This window comes from Hippoglossus stenolepis, chromosome 23 (assembly GCF_022539355.2).
Source record: "Hippoglossus stenolepis isolate QCI-W04-F060 chromosome 23, HSTE1.2, whole genome shotgun sequence".
In the NCBI taxonomy this organism is placed as follows: Eukaryota; Metazoa; Chordata; class Actinopteri; order Pleuronectiformes; family Pleuronectidae; genus Hippoglossus; species Hippoglossus stenolepis.
In genome coordinates, this window is record NC_061505.1 from 15,797,840 (window position 1) to 15,813,252 (window position 15,413).

The 15,413-nt window shown below is 41.8% G+C and overlaps 1 protein-coding gene across 1 annotated transcript in view; it reads left to right on the plus strand.

Moving 5' to 3' along the window:
• mta2 (metastasis associated 1 family, member 2) overlaps window positions 1-15,413 on the plus strand; it is a 33,713-nt gene that overhangs the window by 15,188 nt on the left and 3,112 nt on the right. Inside the window, exons 3-17 of the mRNA XM_035149399.2 lie at window positions 1,656-1,749; window positions 7,772-7,889; window positions 8,186-8,249; window positions 8,390-8,507; window positions 8,655-8,757; window positions 9,403-9,502; window positions 11,882-12,070; window positions 12,228-12,302; window positions 12,411-12,469; window positions 12,562-12,662; window positions 13,177-13,316; window positions 13,435-13,663; window positions 13,772-13,861; window positions 13,974-14,092; window positions 14,386-14,528. Of these exons, the coding sequence (XP_035005290.1) occupies window positions 1,656-1,749; window positions 7,772-7,889; window positions 8,186-8,249; window positions 8,390-8,507; window positions 8,655-8,757; window positions 9,403-9,502; window positions 11,882-12,070; window positions 12,228-12,302; window positions 12,411-12,469; window positions 12,562-12,662; window positions 13,177-13,316; window positions 13,435-13,663; window positions 13,772-13,861; window positions 13,974-14,092; window positions 14,386-14,528 (1,742 nt within the window). The remainder of the gene's footprint in view (window positions 1-1,655; window positions 1,750-7,771; window positions 7,890-8,185; window positions 8,250-8,389; window positions 8,508-8,654; window positions 8,758-9,402; window positions 9,503-11,881; window positions 12,071-12,227; window positions 12,303-12,410; window positions 12,470-12,561; window positions 12,663-13,176; window positions 13,317-13,434; window positions 13,664-13,771; window positions 13,862-13,973; window positions 14,093-14,385; window positions 14,529-15,413) is intronic.

Below are 15,413 nucleotides of genomic sequence, written 5' to 3' on the forward strand. Positions count from 1 at the left end.
GGTTTCTGAGCTGTTTCTTGAGAACAAAAGTAAGTTACTTTGTAAGATCAGTACAGAATACTCAGTGTAAGAAAAATGTCTTAAAATTAAAGTGTATATTAATTTTCTAGTGGCCCCAGAAATCAAAATACAGCATGAGACTTAGCATAATGGCCATCCTTTATAGCTACATTTTGCAACTATTTCTTTACTTTAAATGGCTTAAAATCCATTTTAACGATACACTTACTTGTAATAAACAGAATGATGCCTTTTTCTGGGCCCTTGTTACTATCATTTGTTAACGGTTCCCTATCACTAAGCTATTTACCAGATTAATTCAAAACCGCTCCATCACATGATTCTAGAAAATTATAGACCCATCTCAAAACTACCTTTTATCCCTAAAATACTTGAAAAGATTGTGGCTAAGCAACCCCTTGCCCCTGTTGAAGGAAATGCCATTTTTTAAACGTTGACGCTTTTATCCAAAGTGACTTACAATAAGTTACCTATTAATGAACTATGATGCTGGCATGTGTTCCATCCCTGTATTGCTCGATTTGCATCTTTTGATACGATTGACCACTGCATCTTATTAGTTAGAATAAGGAATTGGGTGGGTGTGTCAGGTACGGCTCCGAGTTGGATCAAGTCCTATCTTACAGATATAAACTTCTGTGTGTCCTGTAATAGTCATATTACAAGTTCAAGTATGGAGTTCCAGAAGGGTCAAATTTAGGCTTTACAGAATCTAGCTGCCACGCTTATTTACCAGAGTTAACAGGTTTGAACATATCACCCCGGTTTTAGCCTCTTTACACTGGCTTCCAATACATTTTAGAATTTATTTGATGGTACTGTTTAATACCTATAAGGCACTGCATGGGCTGACTCTACAACATATTTTTGGATCTCTTATCCCTGTATAACCCTATTAGCACTTTGAGATCCCCTGGCATCTATGTTCAAAACCAATTTTTTTTCGTATTGTTTTCCCCGATTTTACCTGAGGTCCGTTTTTATTCTTCCTATTTTATTCTTTGTACTGTTCTTACTTCATTTTATTCTGTCTTTTTCTTTGTGTTTTGTCTGATCTGTGAAGCACGTTCACGTAAGTTCTATATGAATAAATAAATATTATTATTTCATTCACAAGCCGTAACATGAGCACAGGGTAGGTACCATTTCCTGTGAGATGTATCCCACAGAGATGTGTCAGAGGCTCCAACTGGCAGAATCATGCCCAGGAAGTTCTACATAAATCCCAAACTGTAGATCAGTTAAAAAGACTTAATAGTCATATAAGCTAGTGTTTTAATGATTTTTTTTTTTTGGGACATTTGAGTTCAGTGAGTGGTAGGTGTAGACATGGAGGGTAGATTGCCTTGTTTTTAACTACAATATATCAGAATGGTTCAAATGATATAATGGTAAGAATCAGAACTGAAGAAAAGCCAAACTGACTTTGGATCCAATAATGTCAATGAAACTGAGCCCTCGTAAACTTTCCAGGGCCTCTGAAAAAGCAGTGAATTTACCAGCATGGCTGAGGAGTTGGAGAAATGAGTAGTTGCTCCAAAAGCTCAGGCTTTTTTCCCGGGACAATATCAAAGGTAGTAAAACCAGTGATTCATTGCGGTGCTAACTTTTAACCACTGACTCTCCATTTACAGACAGCCAATGGAAATGTGGAGGCAAAGGTGGTGTGTCTGTTCAGGAGGCGAGACATCTCCGGCAACCTCAACACTCTGGCTGACAGCAATGCACGTGAGTAGCAACCTCAGAGCTCAAGCCTCCTTCTTCTTCTTTGCTCGGCCCACTGGCGGGTGGCCCACAAGCCTCCTCCTTATCTTCTGTTTATTGGCGGGTGGCAACCAACGTCAAGGTGCATTACCACCATATACTGGATCTGGTTCTTCTTCTTCTACTCACAACGATTTCACTTCATATCTACCCTTGTTTTGTACAGCTTGAGAGGAGGTAGGATATAGCTCACTGCCTTTAATGAACCTGTTCCTCATTGTGTTTCCTATAAAAGCTTCAAATTACCTCTTCAGCTTTTATGATTGAAATTTTACCAAGGCCTGTTTCAGGGTTAATATAAGACCGTCGCTTTGCATTTAAATTGATTTAGTTTTTTTTAGATATATTAAATTGATTTCTGGAACAGGGAGATGACCACAGTAGATGGGTTAATACACCTTGACGTTGGCTGCCACCTGCCAATAAACCGAAACAAAGAAGGCTCAGTGCTTAAAGGATAGTTTGGAAAAAGCTTTTATTAAATGGACTTGTTAGAAAATAAATTGTGTTTATAATAATTGTTATGCTAATGGATGTATGCTTGTCCTGTGGTAATGCTGGTTGCAGCTTTGAGCCACGCGAAGTAAAAGACTCCGTCCACACTGCTCCACACTGGGCTGTTCATCTGGTCAATCCAAGTTCACTGAAGCAGGACTGTAGAATCAGTGTTTTACACTGAGTTTTGCACTGTAACATTTCATATTTTAGGCTAAATGATAGCAACTTTTGTAAAAATATGAGATGATGCACTTTTTCATGATGATTGGACACAGATGTAGTGACTAGTCAGCACTTGGATCGGTTCAAAGAAAAAGTTTGAAATATATAAAGGTTTTATATGAAGTCCTTATTTGGCGGGGCGACCTTGGTCTGGAGCCCCGATGAAAGTTAAAACATTATTAGTCAGGGGGGAAGATATCAAATATCGGGAGCCAGAAAGGGGGCAAAAACTGAGACGTTTGGACACCATGCAATCATGTCCGTCGTGTTTATTGGTCACAAACTGCTACTAGCGGTGAAGGCAAAGTGTAGTAAACGCTCACCCTTTCACCTCGTTAACGATCCAAGAGAAGAAATACCTAAAGTTACTGTTCACCATTGTTTATTCTTGTTCATGGTATTTTTTTTTTGTTAAGCGGCCTTCAGTCATGACCTCCGTAGAATTGTGTCTGGCCTTTTTCTGGAGGTTGCTTTTCACACAGCAGGAGGTTCTCCTTCTCAGACACGTTGATAACAACACAGAAATCTCCAGAGTGTTGAGATGAGGGGTGGTGCAGCAGGCAGAGGCCGGATATAACATATTAATTCTGCTGCGGAGATCACATGTATTTGTTTACAGCACATCGACACCATTGTAGGCCCTTATCACCAAAAGCTCTCTTGACGTCTTCCTCAGTGTCTTCTACATGTAGCACCGCTTTTTCCTGCTGTGTTCTCACATCAGCTCCGGAGTTTCTGTGGATTTGATATGAGGGGGCTTGCTGGAAAAAGTCAGCAGAAACTCAGGAGGCTCCCAATAAGGCATTTGCATTCACACATACAGCCCCTCCCTGGAAAATGTCTGGAGCATCTCTGGAGCTCAGTGCATGTATGAAAGCACCTTAAGTAAGCAACCTACTACACAGTAGATGAACTGCGTTCTGTTTACACTGGCACACACATGCCCAGTGTACCTGAATGTTCATGTTACGTTCCTCTATGCATGTTAGTATGGATGGGCAGTATTACTGATATGGAGCAAAACCACTCATGTAGACAGAGATAATTTTAGTTTTAAAATGTATTAGTATGGATGTAGCCTAACTGATGCCTGGGAATATGTCAGGGTCATTTCAAAATTATCACACAAACACACACGCATACACCACCGATAACAATAATGATAAATAAATTATTATTTTCTTATTCCTTTCAACCTTTGTATCAATAACATCATCTCATAATGTCTCAGTACATTGTTCCTGCCCTGCTCTACTCTGATCAGCCTCTGAGCCCTTTCTGTGTCTTGTGTGTGATCAGAGAGCCAAGGAGGTGGGAGGGTGGAGGTAGTGGGGTGGTGCTAATGGCATGCAGACTACTGAAAGCCTGATCACATTGACTCATTACCCCCACCCCAACACCATAACCCACTCCCCCTCCCTACTCTTGGGGCTGCAGTACTTCAGACAAAGACATCTACATACACACACACACACACCCACACACATACATACACACATGCACACACAAAATGGACGATTAAATGAAAATTTGGACTAATTGACTGATCTAAAAATTAAAAAACAGTCATTGATTTAAAATTTAATCAAGATCAGGGGATCTGTGGGTAAAAATGTCATATTGGTTATTTTGGCTAACATTATTCAAGTTAGTACCGGCAGTCTTTTTACCTTGCGCAGTAGCATCAACATACGCATTGCTCTGGCTATATGGCTTCTTATTCTTACAGCCTACGTACAACCACATTTGAATTCTCGACATCAAGATACTGCCAAAGTCTGCTGGTGTGAGCAGTTGTCATCTGTCCCAGTTAGCACCTTTACAGCATCCGGGCATTAGCATGGGGGCTTCTGTCTGCCAGGGCACCAGCAAGAAGTGGGTGGCTGCCAACATTTGAGACAGTCAACCATCAGTGTACATTGAAAGAAATGCATTTGTTTAATGAACTAGTGTTCCTGGTGCTGACCAGTGAGGGTAACATTTAAGCAAACAAGAAAGGCTTTCTGGAAGAAATATGTTATGAACTACTTCTACCAGTATTAATAAAATAGGTAAAACGAACAAACCTGGCAGAAATGCGTTTTAGGATGGAACTTAAAAGATGGCAATGGCTCTCAGTGTAACTTCCGCGGACAAGTCATTCCAGAGGTCTTCCGTTCTGAGCCCTGACTGCAAAGCGCTCTTTCCATTTATGTTTTTCGGCTGGTCTCTGTAACAGTGAGGATCTCACGCTATGCAAATGTTCATACCGGATCCAAAGGTCTAAAATATAATCGGGAGCCAAGCTATGGGGTGCTAAAGGTAACCATCAACAATATCAACATCAATCCTAAAAGACCCAGGGAGCCAATGAAATGTGGTTAAAATATGAGTAATATGATTGATATCTTTTTAAAAAGATTAAGCAGTTGATTTAGATTGTATTGTTCTTTGTGGACTTCAACTACTGAACACCTAACATATCAGAAATCGAAATTTAAGAATTTTCAAAATGACTTAGGCTGTGTCCGCTGCTCTGGTTTATAGCTTTCAATGAATATGCCAATAAAGACATGCTGGTGGCTAACAGCCAAAGACACGGTCATCAGACACAAAAGCTGGTTCGACTTTGGTCAAAGTACATTTCAACTAGCTGGCAAGATGCTGCATGGAATACATGCCAACTCACCTTCCTGTTAGATTAGTTTATAATGTGAATAGTGCAATTTCATTGTTTACATTGCAATCATGGAGAAGAAATTTAAATAGCTTTCTCCACGATAACTCTTGAGAGTTTTTAAATCCTTCCTTATATTAGTCAGTGTTTTGGTTCCTCTAAATCCTTCATTCTAATGGGTCTGGTATATTTGTGGAATAATGTAGTCATCAGACCACTGACAAGGTAATTAACATGTACCGTTTGAATTCAGTGCTGTTTTTCGTATTAATATACAAGAACATTTTCAGGATTTTACAAAATGATTGTCATCTTTTAACATCTGTTGTTACACAATGTCTCAATATTGTGTAACATTCCATTGATTCGTGAGCCAGATTAAGTAATTTGCGAGAGCAAACTTTGTAATGCAACAATCCATGCATGTAAATAATTCCTTTGAGAGCATGGTTTTTCCTGCGCACAAATAAGACACCTGCTGAGCACTGTAGGAAGCACAAAACATCTGCTGACAGTTAAACTGGAGACTGATTAAGGTCTGAGCTCTAAATTAAGGTGATCATGTATTTTCTTATTTGGAGTAGTTTGAATATGCACTTCTGTTCTGCATCATACTCTGGGCCTGCTGGGAAAAACTTGGGAGAAAACAGTCAGTTTGCTAGCTTGACTGTAACGTCAGGTAGACATGAGCTGGACCAGGCTAGTCTGGAGGGAGATGTTTCCATGCTAACTTATACTTTACTTATACCTTGATAGGAAAGTAGTCTGACTTAAGCCGGAAGTAAACCTGGTCCTACATGGCAGTCTTGCTTTGTGAAACACTCCTCAGGTCTGGCTTAGATCGTAATGATCCTGTGCGAGTCATGAGGAGGTGAACAGGCACCTTCTCTCTGCTGCTGCTCATTTGCAATAAACCTCGCTTTATCTGCCTCGCGGTTTTTCATCTGTGCTCCCCTCCTCTTCTTCCTCCTTCTGCACTCGCATCAATTCTTTGTGCAGAACAAAAGGCCCTTGATCTGTCCCTGAGGGCCACGGAAGGGGTTAATTCTGACTTGCGTCTTTGTCAGAGCAAATAAAGTGTGTGTGTGTGTGTGTGTGTGTGTGTGTGTGTGTGTGTGTGTGTGTGTGTGTGTGTGTGTGTGTGTGTGTGTGTGTGTGTGTGTGTGTGTGTGTGTGTGTGTGTGTGTGTGTGTGTGTGTGTGTGTGTGTGTGTGTTACGTTATACTGTGTGCGCTTTAAGTCAATAAGATCGTGTGCGCGTGTTTGTGTGCATGTTTGTGTTGGGGATACATGTTAGGGGGGGAGGGGGGATGGGCGCCTCAGGTTTGGTACACAGGGTTTCCTACTTTGTCTGGCAGGGACTAGCCGGACAGGAGGAGGAGGGGGGAGGGGAGTTGAGAGGTTAACAGAAAAGGGGTGTGGCTAAAGTTACAGTCCCTCTCTCTCTCACTATCTCTCTCTCTCTCTCTCCCTCCTTGCCCTCACTGACAGGGTTTCCTGTGGCTGAGTGCAGGGGCGGAGTCCACAGAGATGGAGTGATATAGTCCCTCCCCTCCAGCTTGCAACAAATTACCCGCCTGAAATTGGGAATGTAGAATCTAGTGGCTGCGCGCACACGCACACGCACACACACATTAACACACAGATAGGTGCCTGTGGCTTAAATTATTTCACGTTTCTTCATGCCTTAATTAGTGTGAGAGTAGCATTATATCACCGTAAGGCCATTAATAACTGCGTGGGTGGCGCTGCATTGTGGTGGATGGAACAGTTGAAGTGCACTAAAACGCTTTACTTTTTTAATTCAAGAATTCACACCAGAGAGCTCACAGGCCCAATATTCTCTCTGATAAATTGACGACCTTTTAGCTTTTACCAACTGTATCTTCATAAACTGCCCTTGTATTTCGTAATGAAGAAACACAAATCCCCCATGTAACTGTGCAGCCATGTTTTAAACAGTCTTAAATATTTTTTGGAACAACAATCGATCTATATGGTACTTAAAAAATTAAATGGACAAGTCTACACAGACTACAGTATATGTATTACCAGGATATATTTGTTACTGTTGTTTTGGTCTTTCTATGGGAAAAATCCCTATCTCATAGTATTATAAATATCTTTTTTCAAACCCCATAATCTTATTGATCTGTGTGGAATTCATCCTCTCTGCCGTAAATGAACATTATGAGACTTTCATTGTGGTTACTTAGTAAATATACATAATAAATTATGATTCTGTACAGGGGCAAAATCTGAATTGTTACAATAATTAAATATGTTGAGGAAAGAGGTTTTGACCCTTTCACACCTGGTGGATGACTCCAGAAGTTTTATTCTGACCAGAAATCTGTTCTGAAAGTTTTTGTAAACCTGCTGGAGTTGAACTAAGAAGCTGCTTCATGTCCCGTGGCCACCAGGGGGCCACTATATGAGCAGGTTGGGTCAAACACACCAAATACATTTTGAGCATATTTTTCTGTCTACCTGGCACGGGAAGAAAATCAGTTTTAGACTTAAGCCTACAGGACATTTTAGAATCCTGTGAATCCGTTTATATGTATGATGGCTGTGTGTAACGTCATGCGATGATGTTTGTCTTTGTAGGAGAATTTGAAGAGGAGTCGAAGCAACCAGTGCTGTCTGAACAACAGAAACACCAACTCAAGCACAGAGAGCTCTTCTTGTCTCGACAGTTTGAATCTCTACCTGCTACCCACATACGGTATGTGTTCACAGGAGCCTCTGACACTGCTGCACTTTGTTCTCAACCCTGACACCTCCAATGCACAGCCGTTATGACATTGATATGTTGTGTCCCAGCACAGGTCATCCCATTTCCTTTCTAGGAGGAGTTGTCCCTCCTTTTTTAGCTCTCAATAAAATGAAGTGCAGCTTTCTATACTGGCTGCAAATATTGTAGTATACAATATAATTTATTAAACCTTGTTTTTGTGGAAAGTCTTGTCATCATTGTCTCGGACATCCTGGTTTCTAAATGTCTCCTCACTGTCTCCTCAGAGGGAAATGTAATGTCACCCTCCTCAATGAAACAGATGTTTTGGTTGGCTACCTGGAGAAGGAGGTAAGAAAACATCCGTCACTTAGGGCACCCACTTATTTTTATTTTGTCCTGCCACAATACAAATACATAGACACTGTGGAAAAACTGCAGGAACACCGTTGTTTGGCACGCAGCTGTAATATGTTGTAATTTCTGTGCAGGATTGTTTCTTCTACTCGTTGGTGTTCGACCCTCTCCAGAAGACTCTGTTGGCAGATCAGGGCGAGATCCGTGTGGGCTCCAAGTACCAGGCAGAGATCCCTGACAAGCTAGCTGAGGGTGAGTGGAGATAGAAAGCTGACAAATGTTTCCTGAATTCAGTCACTACGTACACCCATAAAAAGAGTAGTGAGACCATAAACAGTAAAGAGTGGATTTTCCTGAGTGTCCAGTAGATGATGTTGAAACAAGTTCCTCCTCTTTCAGGTGAATCCGATAACCGGATGCAGGAGAAGCTGGAGACCAAGGTGTGGGACCCCAACAACCAGCTCAAAGACCCCCAGATCGACCAGTTTCTGGTGGTGGCAAGGTAATGCTCCCCTGCCATCTGTCACCCAGTTGCTGCATCTTCATTTCTAGATCCTGTTGCCATGACAATGTCTGGCTCTACCATCAGCAGGGCAGATTTCTAGAAAAAAATCCAAGATATATAAATCTCAAAATATATACATTTCACAGTTGATAACATGCAACATAATTTGTGGGAGGATAACCTAAGATTTTAAACATGTTGTATTATTACACACATGCGTTTTTAGGGCATATAAACATTTCGGAGGACCCCAATTTGCCCCTGACTGCTGTGCCAACACTATATGACTGATGTATGTGTGTGTGGCAAAACCTGACTGTAAAGTGCTTTGAGTTGTCATCTAGACTATAAAAGTGCTATATAAATACAGACCATTTACCAGAAATGCATTAGAATATGTATAACAGACAGTGCTTGATGGTATGGTGCATCACGTTTGTTTTATTAAAATCTAGAGTGTTAATTTTGGAAGGAATCACCCAGCTGTCCACAAATTGTTCCACTGGCAAAACACTCCGACTAGTGGTCCTTTGCTCAACATTCAGCAGTATCCACATTACTGTTGAAACCGTGGTGGTATTTCCCTGTTCCAATAGTAGTGAAGACCGATCAGTGATGGTAACCAGTAATTGTTTGTTTCAGAGCTGTGGGGACGTTTGCTCGGGCCCTGGACTGCAGCAGCTCCATCCGCCAGCCCAGCCTCCATATGAGTGCAGCAGCAGCCTCCAGAGACATCACACTGGTGAGACCATATTGAAAGTATTTAAAAATAATAATAATATTGTTTATTCATATAGCAGGAATAGGTGACAAGAAGAACATCTTATTCACCGTTTGTTACGTTTTATTTGAAATAGGTACACATGTCACATGTCATTTCTGCATAGTTAACAACAAGAAAGTCCATATAATAACAGCCAAACTAGTTCATTGACAACATTTGTACATAGTGTAAATTTATACAAATGAAGGCTGGATTACAAACCAGGAACAGCAGGGGTGTTCCTGTGCCCCAGATCGCCCAAAAGCCCCAGGTCCATTCTCTCTTAATTGGATGCACAGAATTTGATCAATAGTAAATTTCTCTAATTGTTTATTTCACCTCCTGAATTATTAATCCCCCCCAAATCTTCAATCATCTTTATAATCTTAATATTTGATCCTGCATGGTGAAGTATACTGTATATTGACAGGTGGTTATTTCTGACAGTTTTGTTTAGGTCTGTGTATTTTACAGTCAAGAAAAAGCAACACTGAGTGATGGGGTGAAAGCACCGGTAACTGGAAACGTTGTTTGTCGCTGAAGTGTTTGTCCGAGAGACTGTACTGGCTCACTGCAGTTAATGCGTCTTAATTGGTGATGGGTGACATGGTGCGCTCACACTGCTGGCAATATTAGATGTGTTATGGGATACACTTCCTATCTTAACTGGCTCAGACTTACAGATTGATTTATAGTATGTATATGACATCCTTTTGGGGAATGCCTCATCTACTGTGTGTCCTGACAAAATATGAAGTCGCCAAAGTGTCTCTACACAATCAGTCCTATGACCTTGTCCACAGCGGCTTCAGGTGAAGCTGAGCTTATCCCTCCTGTGGTGACATGATACAGTTTCCTCAAGGGGAGTGCTAATGTCTCCCGTCAAACTTTGATCTCTTACACCAATACAACAGCATTTGATTTGTTTGGCCAACTCAACAAGTCTTGGTTCATAAAAGAAATGCATTTGATTTTGTGATGTGATTGGTTGTTGATATGTGAAACGAGGTAACATAAAAATAGTGCATCAAAGTGTCACAATTTTTACCAAATAATTTTAGTTACATTATCAGTGGGGAGTAGGGTTGGGTACCGACCAAATTACGTCAGTGGTACCGATTCACATTTTCAGTACACACAGTCAGAACAATGGCGAGTCAATGGCGCAGACACCCAGGGAACCAGGGCACGGACCCAGGGACCGTCGGAGTACGCACAGCCTGGCCACAGCTCCACCAAGGCAGACACCCAGGGAGCCATACACAGCTCCACTATGTTCACTTAAAGTGTTCATTGAAGAAAAGTATTGATAATTATGTGATGAGAGACAGACAGACAGACAGGTAGGTTCAAATGTGAACGGTACCCAACCCTAGTGGGGAGAGACTGATCAGGTGATCTGGTGATATTTAACCATTGTACTGTACTTTTTGGCAACACATTAGCCCTATAAACCCAAATGTCTGACTGATCAACAAAGTAACACTAATGGTCAGTTGGCCATGTGTTGAACTTTAGCCATAGGCTCTTTCAAAATGAATTGGCGTGAACAGTTTCTACTATATTATCAGCGGGCTGTGTTTCAAACTTGCCGTCTTCTTCACTCCAGCGACCAACTTTTCAGGCTCTTTTAGAGACTAATCACCTAGCTTTCTGTTAGAGTCTGTGTGAGGTCAGGCTTTCCCTCCATAGGCACACCTCTAAATGTCTCATTTCAACTGACCACACAGCAGCTGACATGGTTGTGAATGAGCGTCTACCTTTCTGTCTCACTGATCATTTTACATGTAAATCTAGCTGAAATCCCAGCTCAGCCGTCGCCTGCCACTTATGTCTGGTGATTTTGTCAGATTACATTGTAGTTATAAAATCAGGATTTTATCAGAGCCAGAACAGCAGTTTGTAAATGGCTGTAGAGGGACTGTTGGTTCACATGCTATCTTAATGGGCCACATCAAAGTCGCTGTTTCAAACTTGTTCCATTGTTAAACAACTGAGACAGAAAAACAAGTCAATGAGAACAGCTTTAGTTTCTTTCCATTTAAAGATGTTATTTGGAGCGGTTTCACAATAGTTTACTACCTAAATTTCGTCCGGGTACTACATTCTCGTGTAGAGCTTCAACAAAATGTTTTTGGCTCTAGGGCCCTAACAGCCTCCTTTACATTGTACTATTACATTACTGTATTTGGAACAATGACAAAGTGGTTGTTTTGCACATTCCTAGACTCAGAATGTTCAAATAAGTGACGTTGAAATGAAATGACAAATCTCTAACGGCAATATTATTGCCCGATGAGAAGAACTGTCTTGGATGCTGAAGCTCTAATGTTGTCTGTGACTTTTCTCTGCTCTCAGTTCCATGCAATGGACACGCTGCAGAAGAACAGCTATGACCTGGCCAAAGCCATGTCCACCCTCGTCCCTCAGGGAGGTCCAGTGCTCTGCCGTGATGAGATGGAGGAATGGAGCGCCTCAGAGGCCATGTTGTTTGAGGAGGCTCTGGAGAAATACGGGAAAGACTTCAACGACATTCGTCAGGACTTTGTAAGCTCTCCCACTCTAATGTCTCTTACACCATAGATGTGGAAACTTTAATAGTGCTAATAAATCCTGTAAACGTCAGCAATGTGGACTTAATTGAGCTGTATTGTCCACATTCTTTATGTACAATTTGTGTTCAATAGATGTTTTTATTCCTCAGTTACCCTGGAAGTCTCTAGCCAGTGTGGTCCAGTTCTACTACATGTGGAAGACTACGGACCGCTACATCCAACAGGTAGGACCTCACCCATCCTTAAAATACCAAGAATCACTGTTTGATGTGGTTTTTAAAATACCTCTTGATCAAGTTTCTCAAAAACCCCAAATGTTATCTCTCAATCAGAAACGACTAAAGGCAGCAGAGGCAGATAGCAAGCTGAAGCAGGTGTACATCCCCACCTAGTGAGTATTACTGTCAACTGCTACACCACACATCTACCTTGACTTAGAACTGCTGTCCAAATAACTCTCTGTCCTCCCCATTTCTTAACCAGCACCAAACCCAACCCCAATCAGATCATGGCTCCTGGAAGCAAGCCTGGCATGAACGGGGCCACTGCCTTTCAGAAAGGACTCAGCTGTGAGAGCTGCCACAGTAAGTACACACGGGATGGGAGATCTGAAGGAAAAAATGGAAACAAGACCTATTCTAGAACAACACTTATCAATATCCTCTTAATATAAGAAAAAAATTATTAGATTTAAGAAATGGTTCTATTTTAGAAAATATATTTCTTTCTATTTTTTTTTTGTAGTGACACACAATATATCATCATATTGCTGTACTGCTAAACTTGCTTTTATTGTCAGTTGTTAAAGATTTGTGCTTTGAGTCCAAGTTTTGATCCAACAAAATGAATGTTCACATCCTGGTATAACTAATGCACACAAGTACATTTCAAAATCCACAGTACACGGACATGGTGTTTTAAGTACCATCATTGGATGTTTTTTTGTTTTTTTAAATCCACTCAGTTCGGAGTGTACAATTTTGGAATAAGATGGTTTGAGTTCCACACAATGAAGCGGCAGACTTATTTTTGCACACTCCATCTATAACTACATCTAGAGATGCCCCCCTAACAAAAACTGCCCTGTCTCTAACCCAGCGGCCCAGTCTGCTCAGTGGTATGCTTGGGGGCCTCCCAACATGCAGTGCAGACTATGCGCCTCCTGCTGGATCTACTGGAAGAAGTATGGGGGCCTGAAGACCCCCACACAGCTAGAGGGCGCTGCCAGGGGTGGCTCTGTAAGTCTCTTTTTTTCCAGATCTCATTTAAGATGTTTTATATTGGTTAAAAACATTAAAGAAATAAACTATGCACCCTGAATGCCTCTTGGTCGCTCACTTGTCCTTCTCTGTCCAGGAGTCAGGCCCCCGTGGTCACATGACACGCCAGGAGGTCCAGGGCCTGTCACCGTTCACCCGCAATGAGGGTCGAGCTAAGCTGCTGGCTAAAAACCGCCAGACGTTCATCCTGCAGACCACCAAGCTGACCCGCATCGCTCGGCGGGTGTGTGAGGACATCCTGCAGCCTCGCCGCGCTGCACGGCGACCCTACGCCTCCATCAACTCCAACGCGGTCAAGGCCGAGTGTATGTGCACACAGATTCTCACTTGTTTCCTGATGCAATGTCTTTAGTCAATTCTAAGTCTAAATGTACTGTAGGTCAGTGAGTGACTGGACATGTGTGTTTGTTCAGGTATGATCAGGCTTCCCAAAGCCACAAAAACACCTCTAAAGACCAAGGTGGTGCCTCGACCGTCACTGGCCACTATAGTGAAGGATTTAGGTAAGAGCACGTCATGAGACCACCACTCCTTTCTGCTACCCCTTAAATACCAAACAGCTGCTCCTGCCTTATCTGTCCTCTAGTCTGATTATTTGTTTTTGTGTCTCTGTAGCCATCTCGGCTCCTCTGAAACTGAAGGCATCCAGAGGACCCCCGACACCCATCAACAGGAACCAGGCCAGCCAGCCTAGAGTGGGCCAAAGCCTCCTGGGAAAGAGGGGCTTTGACAGCGTCAGTATTTCTCACATACACCAGCATGGGTGGCTTATCTTTAGATATTATATGCTCACATAGGATACAGTAGAACACCCTAACAACGACTTAACTGTGACTGCTGACATTCAACTTCAGCACATTTTCCTCTGTAATTTAATGTTTTCAAAGTAAACCTGGCCATATCATTCTAACATCTTCATCCGCCTATCTTTTGTCATTTTCACATAAGCGTCTTTACTTACTTGCTGTCTCTTGCGCAAATGAACAACACAAGTGATTAACTATTCTTGTGTTTCATTGGTTCACAGGCTACAGGAGTGCCCTACCCAGCCAATGGGAGGCCGTATACTTCAGGTATGAGGACCACCTCCCAGTCGGTCATCAAGCGGCAGAAGGTCAGCCAGGGCGAAGCTCCCAACCCTGTGGTGTTTGTGGCTACAAAGGACACTAGGTACATTTTGCTGTCTCTGGCAGTAACGTAAACTGCGCTGCACCTGCCATCAGTCTATATACACTGACTGTGTTTGCATCGGTGACACTGAATTCAATTGTTGTAGTTTGATGTGATATATATACCACCACCATTTACTCTGATTGGTCCACATGGTCCAACAAACTCACCGGCATATTTGAATTGAGTTGAAGGAACGAACATGGACACATGAACATCTTTCATTTCTTTGTTGCAGTTCTTTTTAGAGAAAGTAAACACCAGAGAAATTGTAAATAAGTTGAAAACCGGAAGACACTCAACACCAGCGTAGAAACTCAAATTCACGAAACAGCAAGACTCACATTCACCTACACACAACTATGAATGCTCGGCCCCGTGCGTAGCTTCGACGCAGAAGCAGGAATTGGGCTTTACTAATCATTTCTGCACGGCCAGCAGCCATTTAGCTTTTTTAGCATTCAGACTGGAAGCAGAGGAAACATCTAACCTGTAACAATATTCTCCATCAAGCACCTGTGAAACTCACTAAGAAACTAGTTGTTTCAAATTTGTTTAATCTGTCCAGAATGTTTTAAGATCTGGAAAATCTGGTCTATTCCAACTTTTGTACTACTTTTCTTTAGCTATGTCCACAGTTTCAATAACATTTTACGCATCAACATAAATTACAGTGAACACAGTGACATCACTAATAAGTATTCCAGCAGGCTGAGAAAAACAAGCAATTGGGTCATAATCCAGCCTCTAGTTATAACCTGCTCCTGACATGTAGCAGCAACAACAGCAGGTCAACCATCATTCAAACTGTTTGTTTCATGAAAAACTAATGATCCAAAATAAGTCCGTCGCTTATTGAGTTCACTTAATCCTAGACATGCTGTT